This window comes from Macrosteles quadrilineatus, unplaced genomic scaffold, assembly GCF_028750875.1.
Source record: "Macrosteles quadrilineatus isolate MER2022 unplaced genomic scaffold, UCM_ALF_1.0 Scaffold_3__2_contigs__length_128488019, whole genome shotgun sequence".
NCBI lineage: Eukaryota > Metazoa > Arthropoda > Insecta > Hemiptera > Cicadellidae > Macrosteles > Macrosteles quadrilineatus.
The window spans coordinates 127,372,652-127,391,821 of NW_026542596.1; the positions used below are offsets into that span (position 1 = coordinate 127,372,652).

At 37.7% G+C, this 19,170-nt stretch overlaps 1 protein-coding gene across 1 annotated transcript in view; it reads left to right on the forward strand.

Annotated features, from left to right (window-relative positions):
- The window catches only part of LOC128990754 (uncharacterized), a 36,842-nt gene extending 18,502 nt beyond the window's left edge, over positions 1-18,340 (forward strand). The window contains exon 2 of the mRNA XM_054413311.1: positions 15,464-18,340. Coding sequence (XP_054269286.1) covers positions 15,464-17,275 — 1,812 coding nt within the window. The 3' untranslated portion in view covers positions 17,276-18,340. The remainder of the gene's footprint in view (positions 1-15,463) is intronic.
- The last annotated feature ends 830 nt before the right edge of the window (positions 18,341-19,170 follow it).

Here is a 19,170-nt window from a genome sequence, read left to right on the forward strand (position 1 = left end):
CTTTAAAAGATAACACACCTATTCACATTTTTATTTTCCTAGAGTTGTAGATTTTAATAAATCATCAAACAAGTAATAATCATAGATAAAGCAGTATACGGTATAATATAGTGATGTTTGATAAGTTTACCATGCCATTGTCAGATTTAAGTAAACCTCGAAAAAGCTTGGTCCCTAGGTACAGCATATTAAATTAATACACAATCAGTATCCATAGCATTTACAGCTGCAGATTTAGCTTTACAAATAAATATGATTGGTTTCCACGTCAAAGTTATAAGATATTCAAACACACACTATTAGTGATCAAATTGAGGTGTTGTAATGAACCTTGGACAAACTAACCAAAATGTATATCTATAGTTTTGTTTCAAGAGAAGATTCTTATATTACCGAGACTCTCTGTCCCAAATTGTCAAAAGGTAACCATTTATACATTTCGACCTGGAACCTTGGGCCGACAATGGAGGAACTATTTCACTCTTCATCATCTCATCATGAAGGTATTTTTTCACTCACCAATCGATACGCAATAGATTTTTGTGACATGGATTTGTAGACTCGTCATTGGAAGCCAATCTAAGTGTACAAAGGAAACTGTGAGATTACTCGAGACACAATCACAACGCAGTCTCTGGATGATTCTTGGACTCTGGACCTGCAATGACTTGCTAGCTCCAAGGTCTAGGTACGTCCTTGCCCCAGCCTTTCACTCCACCACTGGAATGTGCACTTCTCACACATACCCTCCATCTCTGATTCATCCGAGTTATTTCTCATTCATGAATGTATTCGTGGGTGTTGGAATTTCCGTGGCGCATGGTTAATTCTCTATGGCCTCTTTGCACGCTAAGGCGTGATATCCTCCTGGGACTTTTGGAAGAGAAGGATGTGGACGTTGTAGGTTTTGAGATGGGATTATCGCAAGTAGTAGGCTCAGGTCGATTGGAGACTAGTGGCTTCTACCTCTTGACATGAAAGAGGGACTTCCATCTTACCTTTTAATCTTCCCAAAGTTGGTAAATGTATGCAGCCATAGTAAACCACCAATGGTATAGGCCTATAATAATTCTTTACATTGCATTCCGTATTTTCAGGTTATTAGTGGTTTGGCTCATTTTTTATATTCAGTTACTCAAAGAGGATAAAGATATAACTTTCGGCTGGGACGGTTGTGTCGTCCTGTAATCCAGCTACTAGGAGGTCAGAATTGTGCATATAGGCATGCACTGTGGATGCGATACTCCCTGGTGTGGATTAACTTCCGCAATACTAAGTACTACGACTATCCACAGTAATATCCTGATAATTAGACCAATTCGTTAATTACAAGGCAAAGATGTGGTTCGGATTCCACTATAAACTGTAGGTCCCTATTATTATTAGGTATCCTTATATATAATACGTGAAGGCGATTTCTAGAAAACACTACTCCTCCGTTAATAATGGACGGATTTTTACAAACGACGTGTCAAAATAAAGTATTTTTTGTGTAGACACCCCCTTTCACCAATTCATGTAGTAAAAATCCTCGGGCTTTGCCCCACAGGCCATCAAAGTTGGAGTTTCTCCCTTAAGATTAACATGGGGGAATCTAAATATTTGATTGGAAACTTTGTCCCCACTAATTTGAGAGAACGGTCGGGCGTAGAAACTTGGTAGAGGTGTCCAAAGAAAGGTCTTGGTCTGTAGATGAGTTATCAAAAGAAAAACTAAGCAAAATCCCTTAGGACTCTGCCCCAGAAGCCTTAAAAGATCCCTCCACAGAGTTGTTTACATTTTGGCCATGAGAATAATACTTTTTAATGAAACAGCTGTTCATTTTTAAATTGTATTTCAAACAACACATATTTATTGGGAGTTGAATTCTACCAAATAAGTATTTGCAATGTTATTTTCTGATTTTAAAATTGATTTTCTTCTTTATCATGCCATGATTTGCAATATAACGTTCCATTACGAAATCAGTGGAAAATCCTTTTATCACAGCAATTCTTGAATTATTTCTTACTGAACTATCTTATATCTATTGTACGGGTTGGTGTGTGCCACTTTTGCCTACATTTTATCATATTATTCTACAAAATATCAAATATTTATGTAGAAATATCTGCTCTTATTGTGTCTAATAAAATCCAAACTTAGAAACATTGCCTAAAATGGTACCTATCTTGACAAATTATTTGCACCTGCCTATATTACGGACTTTGGCGCACTGAATTTGTATCATTATTGAAAATAACACGATATTTTGGCTGTAAAATATGGTACAAAGAGAAAATACAATTTAAGCAGCTACTGTCATGACAGAAAGGTCATATTCCTTTTAAACTAGATCACATAATCCTTTGACTGGGACGGGTGGCGTCGTCCTGTAATCCAGCTACTAGGAGGTCACGAATTGTGGATATTTATAGGAATGCACTGTGGATGCGATACTCCCTGGTGTGGATTAACGTCCGCACGAGTGAGTACTACGACTACCCGCAGTGCTATCCTGATAATTATACCAATTCATAAATACCAATGCAAAAAAAAAATTTGTTCCAATTCAACTATAAACTGTAGGTCCCTTGGTTGCCATTCGCTGTATGGGCTATTAATTAACAGCTGTATCTAAGGAATGTCGGCCTTAGTCACTAACAAGACTTCAAGATCGTGCCACTCATCCTACACTCATCTCCATTCATACTTGGCTTACCTACTATGAATGGTCGCCATAAAAAACGTATTAAAGGATTAAAGTATTTATCATATACGTTGATTAACAATATGTAAACGTCAATATATACGTAACAGCCATTTTACAGTATTTTTGCTTTTTGGAAATGTTCCATTGCTATGTCATTTGCATTATTTAATGCCAATGAAGCCGCCAAGATCATATGAACTAGGAGGCCCCTAACAGTTCAAGAATAAAAGCCAACTTTATTTCATGTATTCCACTACACCTAACATTCCGTAGAGAGATTATATTGACAACTTTATGTTATTGATAAGGCCGAGACAACTAACTGACATCCCCCATGTCAAGGAATTCCAGCTTTATCAGTAACCCCATAGTCAATTTCTCAAAACTATGCTAGAGGGTTCATTCATTGGCACAGAAGTACGATATGAACTGACGCGACGTGACGAAGGAAAATCAAACTTACACTGTAACGGATATAACTCCCTTTGAAGTTAGAACGTGTCTTCTCAACAAACATATATTTTTTCTCAAACACTGATGAAGTCGCGGAAGTGTTTAACTACAATATCCACCAATACGATTTAAATACTATTTAAAGGTTCTACCAAAGGAAGAGATACCATATAACATACTAATAATAACTCCGATGACGTACAGGATAGGAAATATTTTAATCATTGAATGAACAACCAAATTTGGCAACTAACGCAATATTGTTATTTTTTTACACTTATTACTCTTTGAACAATGTTAAATGTTCAAAATATGTATATTTCACCCAATTCATCGCAGTTAGATGAATTAACGTAAGCCTTGAAAGTAACCGTCGATTTCGACGGGTTTCCCCTAGTGGTCTCTATTAGTTGCTGTATGGGCTATTAAACAGCTGTGTCTTTAGTCATTTAGTTCTTTTGTCAATGTGTCGGCCCTTAGTCACTTACAAGACTACAAGATCGCGCCACTCATCCTACACTCATCTCCATTCATCGCTTAAAATACCAACATTCGTATGGTCGCCATTTCAAAGTTAAGTAGGCCTATTAATAAGAAAAGGCCATGCAGCTAAATAATTCCAATTCACTGTCCAAAGGTATAATCAGGTAATGACAACAGTTACCAAATATTCAATTTAAAATGTATATTTCTAAAAGCAAGTCAAACCAACCATTCCCAACATGGAGAGCAATCGTTCATGATATGGCTAGCTAAAGAAAACAAACGAAATCAAACGTAAACATCAGAATCTACATATTATACAAAATAGACACATTTCTCAACGTTTTCTTAATTTGATCGATAAAGATGATAAATCTATGTAATTTGATTAATCTATGGTCTCCAGTTTCTGGCAATCAACTTAACTAGAATAACAAGAACTATTTAAAACACCCAATTTAGTTATTGGGAAGAACAGCGTTCTTTACTCTTCCAAACATTCATTAATCTTTTGCAGACGGAACTACAACAAATTCCACTCACAAACATCTTGGTTCAGTAATATATCAAATACCTTGTGTGAACTATTGATATGCATTCCCATGGCAGATTTAAACATATATTTAAACTATTGTAGATAGCATACAATTTATTGTGTACCCATTATAATAATAGCTATATGTTTTGTATGTATAAGAAATGTAAATTTTGGAAAATCCGGGTCTCCATGAAAAGCACCCTGGTGCATTTAGGGAAAGTTGGCTAAAACGGCCATTATATTGCTAAATTAAATCTTCTGTTTTAGTTTTTCATACTGTGAAAGCTAGTAGAGACGTAAATATCATACAGTTTGGGATTCTTTGTCCTACGGCGATTTTCTCGATTGAAATATTTGTTGTGTAAAAAAATAAACTGGACTGCACAATTTTTGCAGCACAGAATTTCCCAGACGATTCCAAACAGTTCACATACAGTTCGGTATAAGGTTACCACATCCTTTGAAGCGTTGGTAAATTCGTAGTTTTTTGGTAAAGTATTTCTGAAACAATTCGGTTTGGTGCAAATATGTCCCATAAAACGTATGTAGATAAAATCCCAAAATAGAGTGTTTTTAGCGAATTTCCCATATAAGCTATTTTATCTTACAAAATCCTTGGCTACAGCAATTGTATAAATACATATTTTTCCTTTCTTTAAACAATTTGACATCATCACTGAGGAGACTAACTTTTGTATCCAGGATTCTATTATGTAAAAGCAAATGCGTTTTTGAATCCGTTGGCATGTTAATTTACATTTTTTGAACGACCGACAGATTTTCTACCGTCTAAAGAAACGATTTTTTAGAGCAAGAGGCTAAGATAGGCATACTCTATGTGTTACTAACTGTTCTTTTTATGTTGAGGTCTTGATTCTATTGCACCGTACTTAACAGTAAAATTTTGTAGTAACACGAAATCTCACAGCTTCCAGCTATCAAAAATCAGTAAACTAAAAGCTATAAAATTCCATCAGCATTACACATTTTCCGGAGCATCGTATTGCTTGGAATTTCAAGTTACAGTTTAAACCAGTATGCAAATGTGTTTGCCGAACAAAGTCCTCCAAACTAGAGCTGATGACGATGTAGTGACTCAGGTCTCCGCCCGAGACCTCATGGTCGTTCTGATTTACTATCTGGAGGTTCAGCCTAGCAGGGAAGCTTGTCCTGGACACCTTCCCCAGAAAGGATCACAATGGAAATGTTTCTGTGACGCTTGTGAAGAACAACATGGAATTCCACAGCTTTGGCGGCTTCTGTGACAAGAGTCGTGATATTTCATGGCAAAACTGTTCCTCGCTATGCTCTTGACACAGCGTTTGGAGATAAATCAAAAACGTATTGTAAGAAAAAGGATTGTTCTGTCTTTCTTGTTCACTGGCCTTCTAAGGTCATATGTTTACTTTGAAGGCACAGGTTGGATTGCTATGACTTGGATTATAACATTAGAAACTTGGTCTTCAGGGTCTGACACTGACAGACATTTACTTATAACTGTGACGTGTCTAGACCCTGAAGACCGACTTTGTGGTTAGAGCTAGTGAATGTGGAAGTCTTTGTTCCTATAACTTAGAGAATGACATAGTTTATCTTTGTACTAATTGAGAAATTTCTTTTCTACCAAGAAGGGAAGAGATTCATTGCATGCATATGGACAATCTTAGTTACTTAGTATAAAACCTAAGTATACTATACTATTCGAAACAAAGTCTAATATAGTAAAGTCTTCATGCAATACACTATGCAGATAAATAAAAATTAAAACCAATCAGCGTGTATAGCACATTAATAGCAAAATTTAGCCTATTTAGGAGAGTCGGTGGCTCAGTTGGTAGCGTCACGGACTTCGGGCCCAAGGCAGCGATGTCGTGGGTTCGGATCCTGGTCACTGCCTCAATCATTTTATCAGTACAGTTCACCTTTGTACTGTACCGGCTCACCCCTTGCTTTGCTGGATACGTTCCACGCACAGATCTGTAGTCTATTTAGACGGGCAAGGTTAAAGAGGCAGCCAGCCTCTTAAAAAAATTATCGATTGCGATATACAAAATAAACTATTAGAGAGGATCTGCTGCTTAAGACGAAGAAAGGTTTTTTAAATCCCTTCTAAATATTTTGCTTATGTTCTAGCAAATTTGGAATTAGTGATCTTGAAGAATGTTTTAATTGGTTTTATAGTTTGTTAACTTCTACAACATAGCATATATAGGTTTAATGGCTTACAATTCACACAAATAGAATGGCTATAGGTAGGCCACCTGACAAACCATGACAAAATGCGAATTCATGTGTTAAATTTCTAAATGTTAGTTATTATTTCAACATAAGGAAGGAAATTAATGTAAATATGATTCTTTCAAAAGTTTTATGGCTACAAGCAGAAGATTAAAAAAATGTTCCATCAAGTGATTTCTCAGCGAACCTCAGAGCCCCAAAATACATGCGAAACAAAAATAATAAAAACTGACCCAAAATTCGCTTTTTGATGACAATACTACCGGACCATAACTGGGCAGTTAGATAGACAGAGTGGGCAGTATATCAGGCAGTAAAGGTCGCGGGGCAAGGTCGTGCTGTAGCTGCTGCCGCCGCTGAGCACAGTTTCCCAAGCATGCATTGTGCAAAGCGAAGTTCAAGGACGTACCAAGGTCGTTGGGTGTGGCACCTGCTCCCCCCTCACCCCTCCACCCCTGGGGGTGGATGTACTCACTACTCACCGGATTGAAATTTCACAGTAGACATCATAAATGTCGCTTAAACAGCTGTAACTCTGGTCACAATCGCGGTGATTGGCTAAGATGTGTGTAAAGTCGCGATACGGCCTCGACTGCCCACTGCCTATAGCCCAGTAACTTAAGTTAAAAATCAAGGCCAACAAAGACATGAAAGATGTAAAGCTGATTTTTTGCATGGTGATAGTGTATGATAGGAAGGGTGTTTTCTGAAAGTTCCCCGAATTTCCCCCCCTTGCTTCCCCTTAAAACCCCCCCTCCCCCAAAACACCAGGTTGAAAGTGTAGTGTTTTACTAAATCACCTATATCTTTTGATGTAAACGAGCTATCAGCATAATTGTTTTTTTCTTTGAACTCCCCGTTAAATTTACTTTAATAAAATAACCTTACATGTAGCATTATCTCTATTGGGTGGGTTTATATCTGTGATATAACAAAAATATTATTTTTTTTTACATAAAATTTTAGATTAGGTCAAACCCTGGTTTTTGCAGTAGGTCGTACGTCAATGTGTTTGGAACAAAACTTTTTACCTATTTTATGAGCTTTCCAAAAATGTATAACAATATATATTTTAATTTAAGTTGTTACCGAATGAAGCTATTTAAATCCATGCTTCACTTAGCACATCATTCCAAATTGTTCAGTAAATATTACTAAATGATTACTTGTTATTTATTTATTGTTCACACACCCTGTGTGAATGCTTAACAAGCAAAATAAGAACACTGAATTACAAAAATAGTAAGAAAATAAGTACTCACAAGGATTAAAAATTAAGTAATCGGTAGTTATAAGAAAAGGCAAATATATGCTCAACAGGTTTAATTAGCCTACAGTTAAAAAACACTTAAGTAAGGCATAAACAATACAGTACATATCAACTTTCTTTTCCCTCATCATCGTCAGTTCCTTCGTCAATGAAGGGTGGGAGTGAATTTATACAATCAATGCTTTATACAATCATTTATACAATCAATTTAGTTGTACAAAGTTAAAAAAAAAAACAATTTAGTATTTTCTCACCAATTAAAATTTGTAGATCACTTAGCTTATTACCAATAACTTTTAAATGGAGGGAAAATCTACCAAAGTGGATGTGATATTCTGAAAGAGAATACAATTTACTACAAATAACTACCATGCATTTTTTGAAAATTCTTAATAAAGGCAGGCAAAAGCTGGCTACAAATAGAAACTTGAAAACAGAAACTTGAAAAAATAAACTTTCACCACAAATATTTGATAAAATCGCACTTTCATAATTATTTGCAAATCTACATGAATTAGGCTTTCCAATGACCCATTAATTAACAAAATCGGTCTAGTAGAAGTCTAGATTTAGTTGTACAAAGTTAATATGCTGTAATATGTTGTATTTTCGTTAATATCCCTTACTCAGTATTTTATCATTACTATACAGAGGTTGCTTAGCCTTTTAGCAAATAATTTTTAAATGGTGAGGAAATCCACCAGAGTGGAAGGTGATATTCTGAAAGAGAATAAAGTTTCCTACAAATTGGTACCATGCACTTTTTGGAAATACTCAAAATAAGTAGCCAAAAGTCGCACCCAAATAAAACGTGTGAAAAACACAGTTTTCAATGTATTTCCTATGGAAAACATTTTTTTTCACCATAAATCATAACAAAAACAAACTTTCATAACTATTTGCAAATTTACATGAATTAAGCTTTCCAACGACTCAATAATTAATAAAATCGGTCCAGTAGAACTCTAGATTTAGTTGTACAAATATTTTTAAAACTGAATTATACAGGGTTAGTAAAAAGTGTGGAGACCCCCTGTTATTTTTTTAACGGCCCATACTAGAAAAACTAAACTGGGCACACCTTTATGGCATGTTATGAAGTACTTTTTGGGCATAACCACCACTTGGTGTACATCCCCAAAATGGGGGATTTTGGGGGAAACTCAAACAACCCTTTAAAAACAACATTTTAAATGTTAAGCCCCATTGAGTGGCCCCTCATTTTGAAGGTCCTGGTCAAAGAAAACTAACAACGCAAACTAGAGGTTTCTATCTCAATCCAGTAAAAAAATGGAAGCTGATTGAAATCTTTAGAAATCAGAAATAACTTGCAATTTAATATTAAATTGGCTGCCATATTTTACTGTGTTAAGATAGAGACCTCTAGTTTGCTAGTTTTCTTTTATTATGATCTTCAAAATGAGGGGTCACTCGATGGGGCTTATCATTTAAAGTTTTTGAGTTTCCCCCAAAATCCCCCATTTTGGGTTTGGTAACCAAGTGGCTATTAGGCTTCAAAAGTACTTCATAACATGCCAAAAAGGTGTGTAGAGTTTAGTTTTCCTAGTGTGAGCCGTTACAAAATTTACAGGGGGTCCCCAGACTTGAAAAGCTGTAAGTTAAATTTAACTTCTGAGAATTTCAATTGGCTGCCATTTTTTACTGGATTGAGGTAGATACCTCTAATTTGCGTTGTTGGCACACTTTTTACTAACCCTGTATATAGAATAGATATTTACTGGACAAGTTGGAATGGTGCGCTAAATGCGCTTTGTGGCTGTTTGAAGCATGGATTTAAATGGCTTCATTCGGTAACAGTTTAAATTAAAATATATATTGTTATACATTTTTGGAAAGCTCATCAAACAGGTAAAAAGTGTTGTTACATTGACGTCCTACCTACTGCAAAACCGACGTTTGGCCTAATCTACAACTTCACGTTTTAAATAAAATAATATTAATTATTTTGTATCACATATAAAATCCCACCCAATAGAGATAATTCTACGTGTAAGGTTATTTTATTAAAGTAAATTTAACGGGGAGTTCAAAGAAAAAACAATTATGCTGATAGCTCGTTTACATCAAAAGATATAGGTGATTTAGTAAAACACTACACTTTCAACCTTTTGTTTCGGGGGAGGGGGGTTTTAAGGGGAAGCAAGGGGGGGAAATTCGGGGAACTTTCAGAAAACACCTTTCCTATTATATACTATCACCATGCAAAAAATCAACTTTACATCTTTCATGTCTAGGTTCTTACCTAAAGTGACTGGGCTACTAGGTGTGAGGAAATAGATAGAGGACTGTATTGAAGTACTCTGAGTGATATACGAAACCCGTAAAGTACGGTACTTACATCTGATCAGAGCGGATTGTAAATTAGAGCTTTATTGGCTTTGAAATGTAGTGTCAGATAACCTATACACCACTTTACAGAGATTGGGACGCAATTAAAGAGTATTTTAACACAAATATGAATGCAAGACGAGTGTGAGATAAGTGAAACGTCTTGAACTTTAATACTTAAATTTGAAATGGCGACCAAACTAATTTAGGTATTTTAAGCCAAGTATATGAATGGAGATGAGTGTAGGATCGATCTTGTAGTCTTGTTAGTGACAAAGGCTTACATTTTCCCTACACAGCTGTTAATTAATAGCCAATACAGCCAAAGGCAACTAGGGACCTACAATTTTTAGTGGAATCCGAACCACATTTTACCTTGTAATTAACGAATTGGTCTAATTTTTAGGATAGTACTGCGGATAGTCGTAGTACTTACTATCCGACATTGTAATGACGAACATTAGCTGTATCTATAGCTAGGACCAAATAACCCCAATGCATGATGATCAACATTGATCATCATCATGATGACAGCGATTCCCAGTTTCGAACTATCGTTATACTACTTAATTTTTACGGGATTGAACCGGAGACACAGGGGAGACATTATTATTTCTCATTACTACTTTAGCTACAAGGCTGATATATTTTAAAGCAAATTTAATCAACACGAGGTCTTTTGGAGGCTTGGGCTAAGATCAAGCATTTGGCAAAGTTTTGCACTTTATGTGAGCTTAAAACAAAAGTAGTCTAGCGGATCTGCAACGAGGTGACGTCATACCAACAAGGTCTGCAGCATGTGTCTATTCAAAGGCGAGCGTTTACGACTGCATTCAGTTTACAACCTCCATAAACTTGACCTTTGACCCTGCAGTCAGTGACGAGTTGTGAAGTGACCTCTGATGGTCAGTGTTAGTTCAAGGTCATCCTGAAGGACGTTTTCAAGTTCTCGTTACGTTCATGGTTTATTCTTTACGCCTTGATCATTGCGAGCAACAGGTTCTTCGTGCTCCAGGTGCTTCAGCGAGACATTTTATGTAGTCTTTAGATAGCTGTAGTCTAGACAATGTTGAAGTCGTGGAAGACAGCAAGTTTTGTTTAAGGCGTGGCTGCTGTTTATGTCTACATCTTGCATCGAAGGCTGATTATAGTAATCTTGTTGATATATCTGCATAAGAGGTGTCGTTATGACTGAGGAAAGGTCGAGGAACTTTTAGCTGACAAGTTCGGAAGAATCCATTTTAAACCTAATGACGTTTTAAAGAATGCTTTCTTGATAATATAATGGCTGTCTAAATATATACATATCGTAGTTCCATAATTGATGTGGTCATTAAGTTAATTAATCGACAACAGGTGAATTTGATTTTTGCTTTACTTTCTTAAATCATATACTGATGGACTTAGATTCTGGTATACTGTATTGAAAAATAATTAACAACAGATGCAATTTCATTATAATGAATTTTAATTTACTAAACCGAACAAAAATAGCTTATAGAGACACATTTATACTAAATATACATACTAAAAATTTTGCATTTATTTGACTACCTGACGAACATAAGGTACAAAACAGGATTTATACTGGTAAAACACTCTAAAAAAATTATTTCTAAATTAAAAGTTCGCATTTTGGTTACAACAAAAAAAATTTGCTTCGTACCGTTAGTGAAATTCCCTTTCATTTGACAAAACAATCTCAAACTTTATTTTTTTTTTTCAATTAAAAGACTCAGTTTACTATAAATCTTTTTCAGCTATTATACTCACGTTGTGTGTACCAAATTTATGTTTTGATAATTTGGGTGTTAGTATCCTAAAGGGAACATATACAAAATAAGCACAAATTAATAAGCCAATGAAAAATCCCTAGAGGGCTTTTATTAGTTGTTGAATATAATTTAGTTTTCAAACAGAACAAAGGCGTTCAACATTTTCAAATTTCACTTGTTCAACGGTCCTACTAAGTTCCCAAACACGCCTTACACCCATTAAGACCGACAGAGGCAACTCTGAAGGTCGTTTCATCACCCGCCGGACACTTCTATATTTACACCTTCCGGTCATCGTCCGCTAAAGTCTACTGTAATCTTCCTATCTAACACCATCATCCATTAATGAGCCGATGTAATACCGACATAGTGGAGCGGTTTGCGCGATCCCACCCGTAACCTTTAAGCTGAATCCGGTTCTGAACGTATACAGCCTGAGCCGCCTACCAGCGCCAAGGACTCAGGGCGTGGAGCGAACTACTGATAATTGTCAAACAATAGCTGGCCGTTTACAGATCATAATTATTGTTAATAACAAACGGTCTCCTGACGAGGGATATGAGTGTAGTGTATTCAGGTGTGGGGCGTAAAGTTGTGTGTGGGGATGAAAAGTCTGCCAAAGAGCATAGTTCGACATGGTCACTGTTCTGTATAGCAATAACCGCTGCATAATTATTTTTGATGCTTTACACCATACGTTTGTCACAATACATTGAGGTGGTGAGGTGATATAAGTCACTGTTACAGTAAAGGTCAAACAGAAGAACTAGTGGTGACTAAATAATGTTAGATGAAACACTCGGTTTTGGAAAAGCTAGTCGTAAAATAAAGAGGATTGCTGTTTAAATAAAGGAGCCTCCGGTAGAGAATTCATATGGCGTGTGTCTGAAATTTGTATGTCCCGGGATTTAAAAGGATGCAGGGTATGGGGTCAGAGAGTTGTGTAGTCAGTACTGCAGTATCATCAGACACCGTGGTCAGTGTCCGGGTGGAGGACGTAGAGGATGTAGGGTCTGGGGTCAGAGAGTTGTGTAGTCAGTACCGCAGTATCATCAGATACCGTGGTCAGTGTCCGGGTGGAGGATGTAGAGGATGCAGGGTCTGGGGTCAGAGAGTTGTGTAGTAAGTACCGCAGTATCATCAGATACCGTGGTCAGTGTCCGGGTGGAGGATGTAGAGGATGCAGGGTCAGGGGTCAGAGAGTTGTGTAGTCAGTACCGCAGTATCATCAGATACCGTGGTCAGTGTCCGGGTGGAGGATGTAGAGGATGCAGGGTCTGGGGTCAGAGAGTTGTGTAGTCAGTACTGCAGTATCATCAGATACCGTGGTCAGTGTCCGGGTGGAGGATGTAGAGGATGCAGGGTCTGGGGTCAGACTGTTGTGTAGTCAGTACTCCAGTATCATCAGATACCGTGGTCAGTGTCCGGGTGGAGGATGTAGAGGATGCAGGGTCTGGGGTCAGAGAGTTGTGTAGTCAGTACTGCAGTATCATCAGATACCGTGGTCAGTGTCCGGGTGGAGGATGTAGAGGATGCAGGGTCTGGGGTCAGAGAGTTGTGTAGTCAGTACCGCAGTATCATCAGATACCGTGGTCAGTGTCCGGGTGGAGGATGTAGAGGATGCAGGGTCTGGGGTCACGGCAGAGGCTAGTCTCTATTTGCATTCAATGGTTTCTCCTCGCCTCCACCATCTGTTCACTCACACCAGGAATCTGTCCGTGACCCTTCCCACCTGCTGTTAATCTAACGCCTTTTTCGCGGTTTCTGACATTTTATGTTGGCGCCAAATGTGTAACTATCTGTCACCATGTATCATGAACAAGCAATCTCGTGGGTTGTACCGAAGTAAATCTTTTACAGTTACAGTTAAATTCAGTAAATATGTACATCAAATGTTAACATTGCTAAAGGATTTTCTGGAATAATTAAGGCATTTGATCGTTTAATACTAATCCACCAATCTTTTCCGTGTCCTCAGTTCTACACTGTTATTTTAAATCCTAATTTTCCAGAAACTGTGTAAATAATCTGCAGCAGGGAATCAATAACGCGAACAATACATTCCTATTTAAATAAATACAATATCTTTAGCATAGCTCTGTATTCATATTCAAACGGTAAATTAGTACCAGACAAAGGTAGTTGCAGGTATTATACATTTAAATGAGCACTTGTAAATAAAATGTCCCTGATCTTTATTCAGCGCGACGGGAGTTCTGACGATATAGTTAAAACAAGACCGTAGCTGCCAGCTACTGCGCCTTGATGACTAATTTGATAATTAATCCAAACAGATATTTAAATATGACATCATGCCTCCTGAACTTGACATTTGATGGAAATATAATGATGTCATTATTCGTGGCGGACAGCGAAAAATGTAATTATTTGTTAACGCTTCTACAGTATATATACGTAGAACCTGGTAAAACCTGACACCCAGAGGTATTTCGAGGCCAAGGTGCAAAGAGCCTTCTATTCAGCCAAACGTTGCATGAACATACTTACCCAACGTATCACAAAGAGCATAGAAAACTCATAGCGACCTTCCAGCATAAGACCAGAAGGAGAATCATCCATCAAACTGTTGTAAGCTCCTATTCATTTTATTTCCTTTTAACACCATTTGCTGGAATGCCAATGCGGTGGGCTTCTTTGTTACTCCAGCACCGACGAAACGTATCCAAAGACGATTAGAGGTGGAACGCTAAGATGTGTCTTATAGGTGTTTTCACAATTAATTTATGTTACCATTAACTTTTGTCACTTCGTATTCTGTCCTTCACAATGTCGATTAATGCTCTCCCTAATTCATTTCTTGTCCTAATTAATTATCTGGAAAACATTAATGTATATTTATGTCATGCATACGTCAATAGGTACACGCAGCGTACGTTTTTTACATTTATCGTTATTTGTTATCTGAACAAAGAACAAACAATAGTGTTGTTTGTTATTGTTTTCTGTGTTTTTTATAGCTTAACGTACACAATAACTGAGACTAACGACATAACATAGCTACTGTTTGAAGAGAAGTAAAGTAACTATCATCGAATTTGAAGTAATGGTGTAAAATCTAAACTAGATGGAAAGATGGAACACAAGGAACTGTAAATAAAATACTTGTGTGGTATTTAATTATTCATTCACATTTAGTACATAACACTCAAAATCTGTCCAGAGTGTTTTCATACACGTTGTATTTGATGGGTACTTTTGCCGTGATAGAAATGAAACTGATATGTGTGATCATTTTCAGTCTTGAAAATGAATTTTCATTTTCATTTTCAACTGAAATATAAACTGTGACTATGGCTGGTGAAGCATTTGTATTTGTGTATTAGCTGTAGTGCTTGTTATTGATTCATATGCGCGATTGCCGCGGCGCGCCGGAGACTTTGACGGTGGGGAAAGTAAAGTCCTTGACAGATTCCACGGCTCACGAACCTATTGAACACGCCACTTATACACAATGCCGAACGTATCAGATAATATTTTATCTGGTGCCACAATCCGGCCGATAACACTGATAGTTTTAAAACTAAACTGTGCAAGAACGGCCTATTCGTTACGATTAAATACAGATATTGTCTGCCGACTGTTGATAAGTAATTTCTTCAGGAAGGTTATATACCCGAAGACTAATTTTCACGTGTTTGTTGCAGGTGTCGCTATGCGTATGTCTGACCCTCGCGACGGGGCTGCCCGCCGCCAAGAGACAACCTCCACCGCTGCCTCTGACGCTCACACATGACAACGATGATGTCCTAGCCGGAAGTGACTTCCTGTCCGTGTTCATGCCGCGGATGAGGGAGTCAGACCGGCCCTTCGAGCCTCACAGCCCTCAGTACGCGCTCAACTCCGTGGGACACCTCGCCAACCCCTTCCAGAGGATATCCGACAAGTACTCCCGCTACAAGACGGCCAAGTACAGCTACAACACGCTGGAGATCGCTCCCACGATAGACACAGAGACTAAGACTACAACGCTCTTCACGGAACCGACTACCGTAGAAGACGCTCCTACTACGAGTAACTATGTTTACGAAAGAAATCCTGACTCCCCTAATGAAGTAGTACAAACTGACCCTCCAGTTGAAGAGGAGACTACGAAATTAGAGACTACAACGGAGCAAATAGCTACAGAAAAAGTAGAAGAAAAGGTTATTTCGGTGAGGGTTTCGTCCTCTGTGGCACGACATTCGTTTAGGACTATAGAAACATCTACGGCGAAAAGCGTGTCTAGAGTGTGGACGAAGCACGATGATGAAAATCTTGTAAGTACTTTAGTGACTCAAGAACAGCCAACAATAACAGCGGTTCAACGAAGTGAATTCGGTGTCGAAGAAGCGCCTTTACCAAACTCAAGGAGAACAATTACAAACAAACAAAAAGATGAAACAAATTATGAGAAACAAGAGGAAATCGAAGGGAAGGTACAAGAAGTGTCTGTTTACGGCAATGACGAGCAACAATTACCTAAAGGAAAGTTACCGGTGTTCGAAATACATTTTCACAACCCACCAGCAGCTTTGATATCCAACTACGGTTCCAAACCGGATACTCAAAGAAACGAAGATGCTCATCAGTTCAGAAGGAAAGAATTCAGACAGCTTTCCCATCCAATAAGCTACCAATCCAGAATATCTTCTCCGACATCGGACAGTAGCGTTAATTTCTACAGAGAAAACCCAAGAAATAACTACCAAGCTGCACAAGACTCAATCAAAAACTACCAACCATCATCAGATCCTTTTAGTAACTATAAACCTACGTCAGATACAAAGAACTACCAACAAGCTGCAGAAAATCCGAGAAATTACCAAACTTCTGCAGAAGAAGTAAGGAACTACCAAGCTCTGGCAGAAACACGTAGAAACTACCAAACTACAGCAGAATCTTCAAGGAGCTTCCAATCTGCACCAGAAACACGGAAGAACTACCAAGCAACAGCTGAAGCTAAGAGAAACTATCAATCCACAGCAGAAACCGTAAACCAACCGGTTATTTCCCAGCCTTACCCACCCGCTGCTTACAGGAGCGATGGCAACTCTGATGATTCTGAATCAAGATACCAGGAAACACCAACTCGCAACGAAGAACCCAAGGAGCAGACTTATGGAGAGCCTGAGAAAGTTTACGGGCAACCAGAAGTCAACTACGAAGTGGACGAAGCCGTCAGTGTGATCACAAACGGCAAAGCCCACGGTGTCCAAGTACCCACACCTCCACCCATGCAGAGTCCGTCGAACCAGGACGATCCTTCGGGGCAGAACAAGTTCGGGTACGTCGTGGAGGGAAGGAACTTCAGGAAGTACCGAGTGGAGGAGCGGACGGCGGACGGGTTCATCGTCGGGGAGTACGGAGTAGTCAGCCACGACGACGGCAGTCTCCGAGGAGTGAGATACACCGCAGATAGTACCATCAACCCACGACTCATCTACGACACCCTCGTCAAGTTCCTATCCCTCAAGTAGTTCCTGCGGTCAAATCAAAACCAGTGAACGTCCACGCTGACAAGCTCACGTAAATTTAGCCAGAATAGATTAGTTTTCGGAACGTAATATAATCCTGTGATATTTATTCCTAGTTGAAACTGTTGCTGGTGCAGTGTTGTGTCCCGTTGGTTGCCTTCGTATGTGCGGCATATGTTAGAAAGCAACGTACTGTAGCTCGTGCTGGTGCGACGACCCGGGATCTGACGCCTCAGGCCCTACTGTGCACATCGCATTGCTGTGTTAAGTCTACTGTATGTTACACATTCCATTGCTGTATCTACTGTACTTTACACGTTTAATTGCTTTGTTGTATCGTGTAGGACTCGAGACATCTGACTCGGCTTGTTGCCTAGCTTCCTTGCATGTTTCTGTACGTCTTGTCTTAACCAGAAGTAGCTTTAGTTTTGCAACGTATTGATCTATTTATTTCGCTTCAGTAATTTTCTTTACAAGTTCAATTTTTAGATAGTTATGCCAAAATAATACGTAAAAAGTTGTGTATTATAAGATTAATTCAGTAATATTAGGCTTTATTAGTACACAGCCATTTGATGAGTGTTAGATGTACGTGACATATTATTGTATACTGTACTTGTACGCCGATTTTTTACAATGCAAAAGTTAAGCTTTTGTACATACACGTTTCTTTACTCTTAAAGATAAAATAAAATTGTCTTGTTCTCTGTATAACGTTAAATAGTCAATGTATAGTTAATGTTTTGCTCAAAATATTTTCACATTTTCTCAGTATTGGTAACCATTACATTTTTTTAACAGATTTAGGACACTCAATATAGCTGTAGAAAAAATATGTCTGCCATAATTAATTTTAAGCTTTGCCACACGTCTTATTGTTTTTAAATTCATCAATTTAGCCTATTTGTAAGGATGTAATTATACGCTTCTTGTGACTTTTTAACATAATAAGACCTTTGTGAATATCGGCTCGAAAGCTCGATATTTTAGTATTTCGTTAAACGAATATTGTTAGTTTAGTGTGACTGAAGTGAACATGACTGTGCAATAAAATGTTGTACGAAATTATTATGTTCTTGTTTTTGTACTTTAAAAATATTTCCTACGTATTAACATTGTACCGATGGTAGTTAGTTTTTATTTGAAATAACAAAACAATATTATTTAATCGTTGGCTAGAAAGATTAAGAAAGAGTGACCAGCAGTTTAGAAGTTTTAGTTTTGTAGGGTTGGTAGTGGTTAGTGATAACTAGGTTCAACTTTGTCAGTTTTAAGTTCACTGGAAATATGGTCATCTAAGTTGTGGTTGCTGTAGAAAATTACAGAAATCAACCGCTTCTTGGTACTACCACTTCTTGTTCACCTTCTTATGATTGGTCCAGTAGCTTTTTGCACCACTTCTAGTTTGCATGGTATCTGCTAGTGCCTGTTCTGACCATTAAACCAGTGTCTCTGTTTAAAGTAAGATCTTTCCACTATTTTATTATTTAGTATAATTTTTGGAAGTAACAACTGCATATTTAATTTCATTTGGAAAGTGTATTTTGAGAAATTTGACATCCATAAAATAAATGTATCTTTGGGCTACTTTGTCTTTTAATTTATCTCACTTCTACTACCAGCTTGAATTAGATTCATTCTAAATTGAAGTATACTACCTAATTGGCTACATGGTAGGGGTATACAAGTGCGCCACTCTGCTTATGAATCATTTAAAATTAGAAGCTGGTAAAAGTGAGAAATACATAGGCCTACATGATTATTGAGGATTATGCATATGTTAGAAGAACTACAGCAAATAAATAGAGGCTGAAAATTTTCAACATGTCAAAATACAATTTAAATTATCTAAACAAAGAAGAACTTCTGTACGAGATAAGAATAAGAGGGGAAGAAAC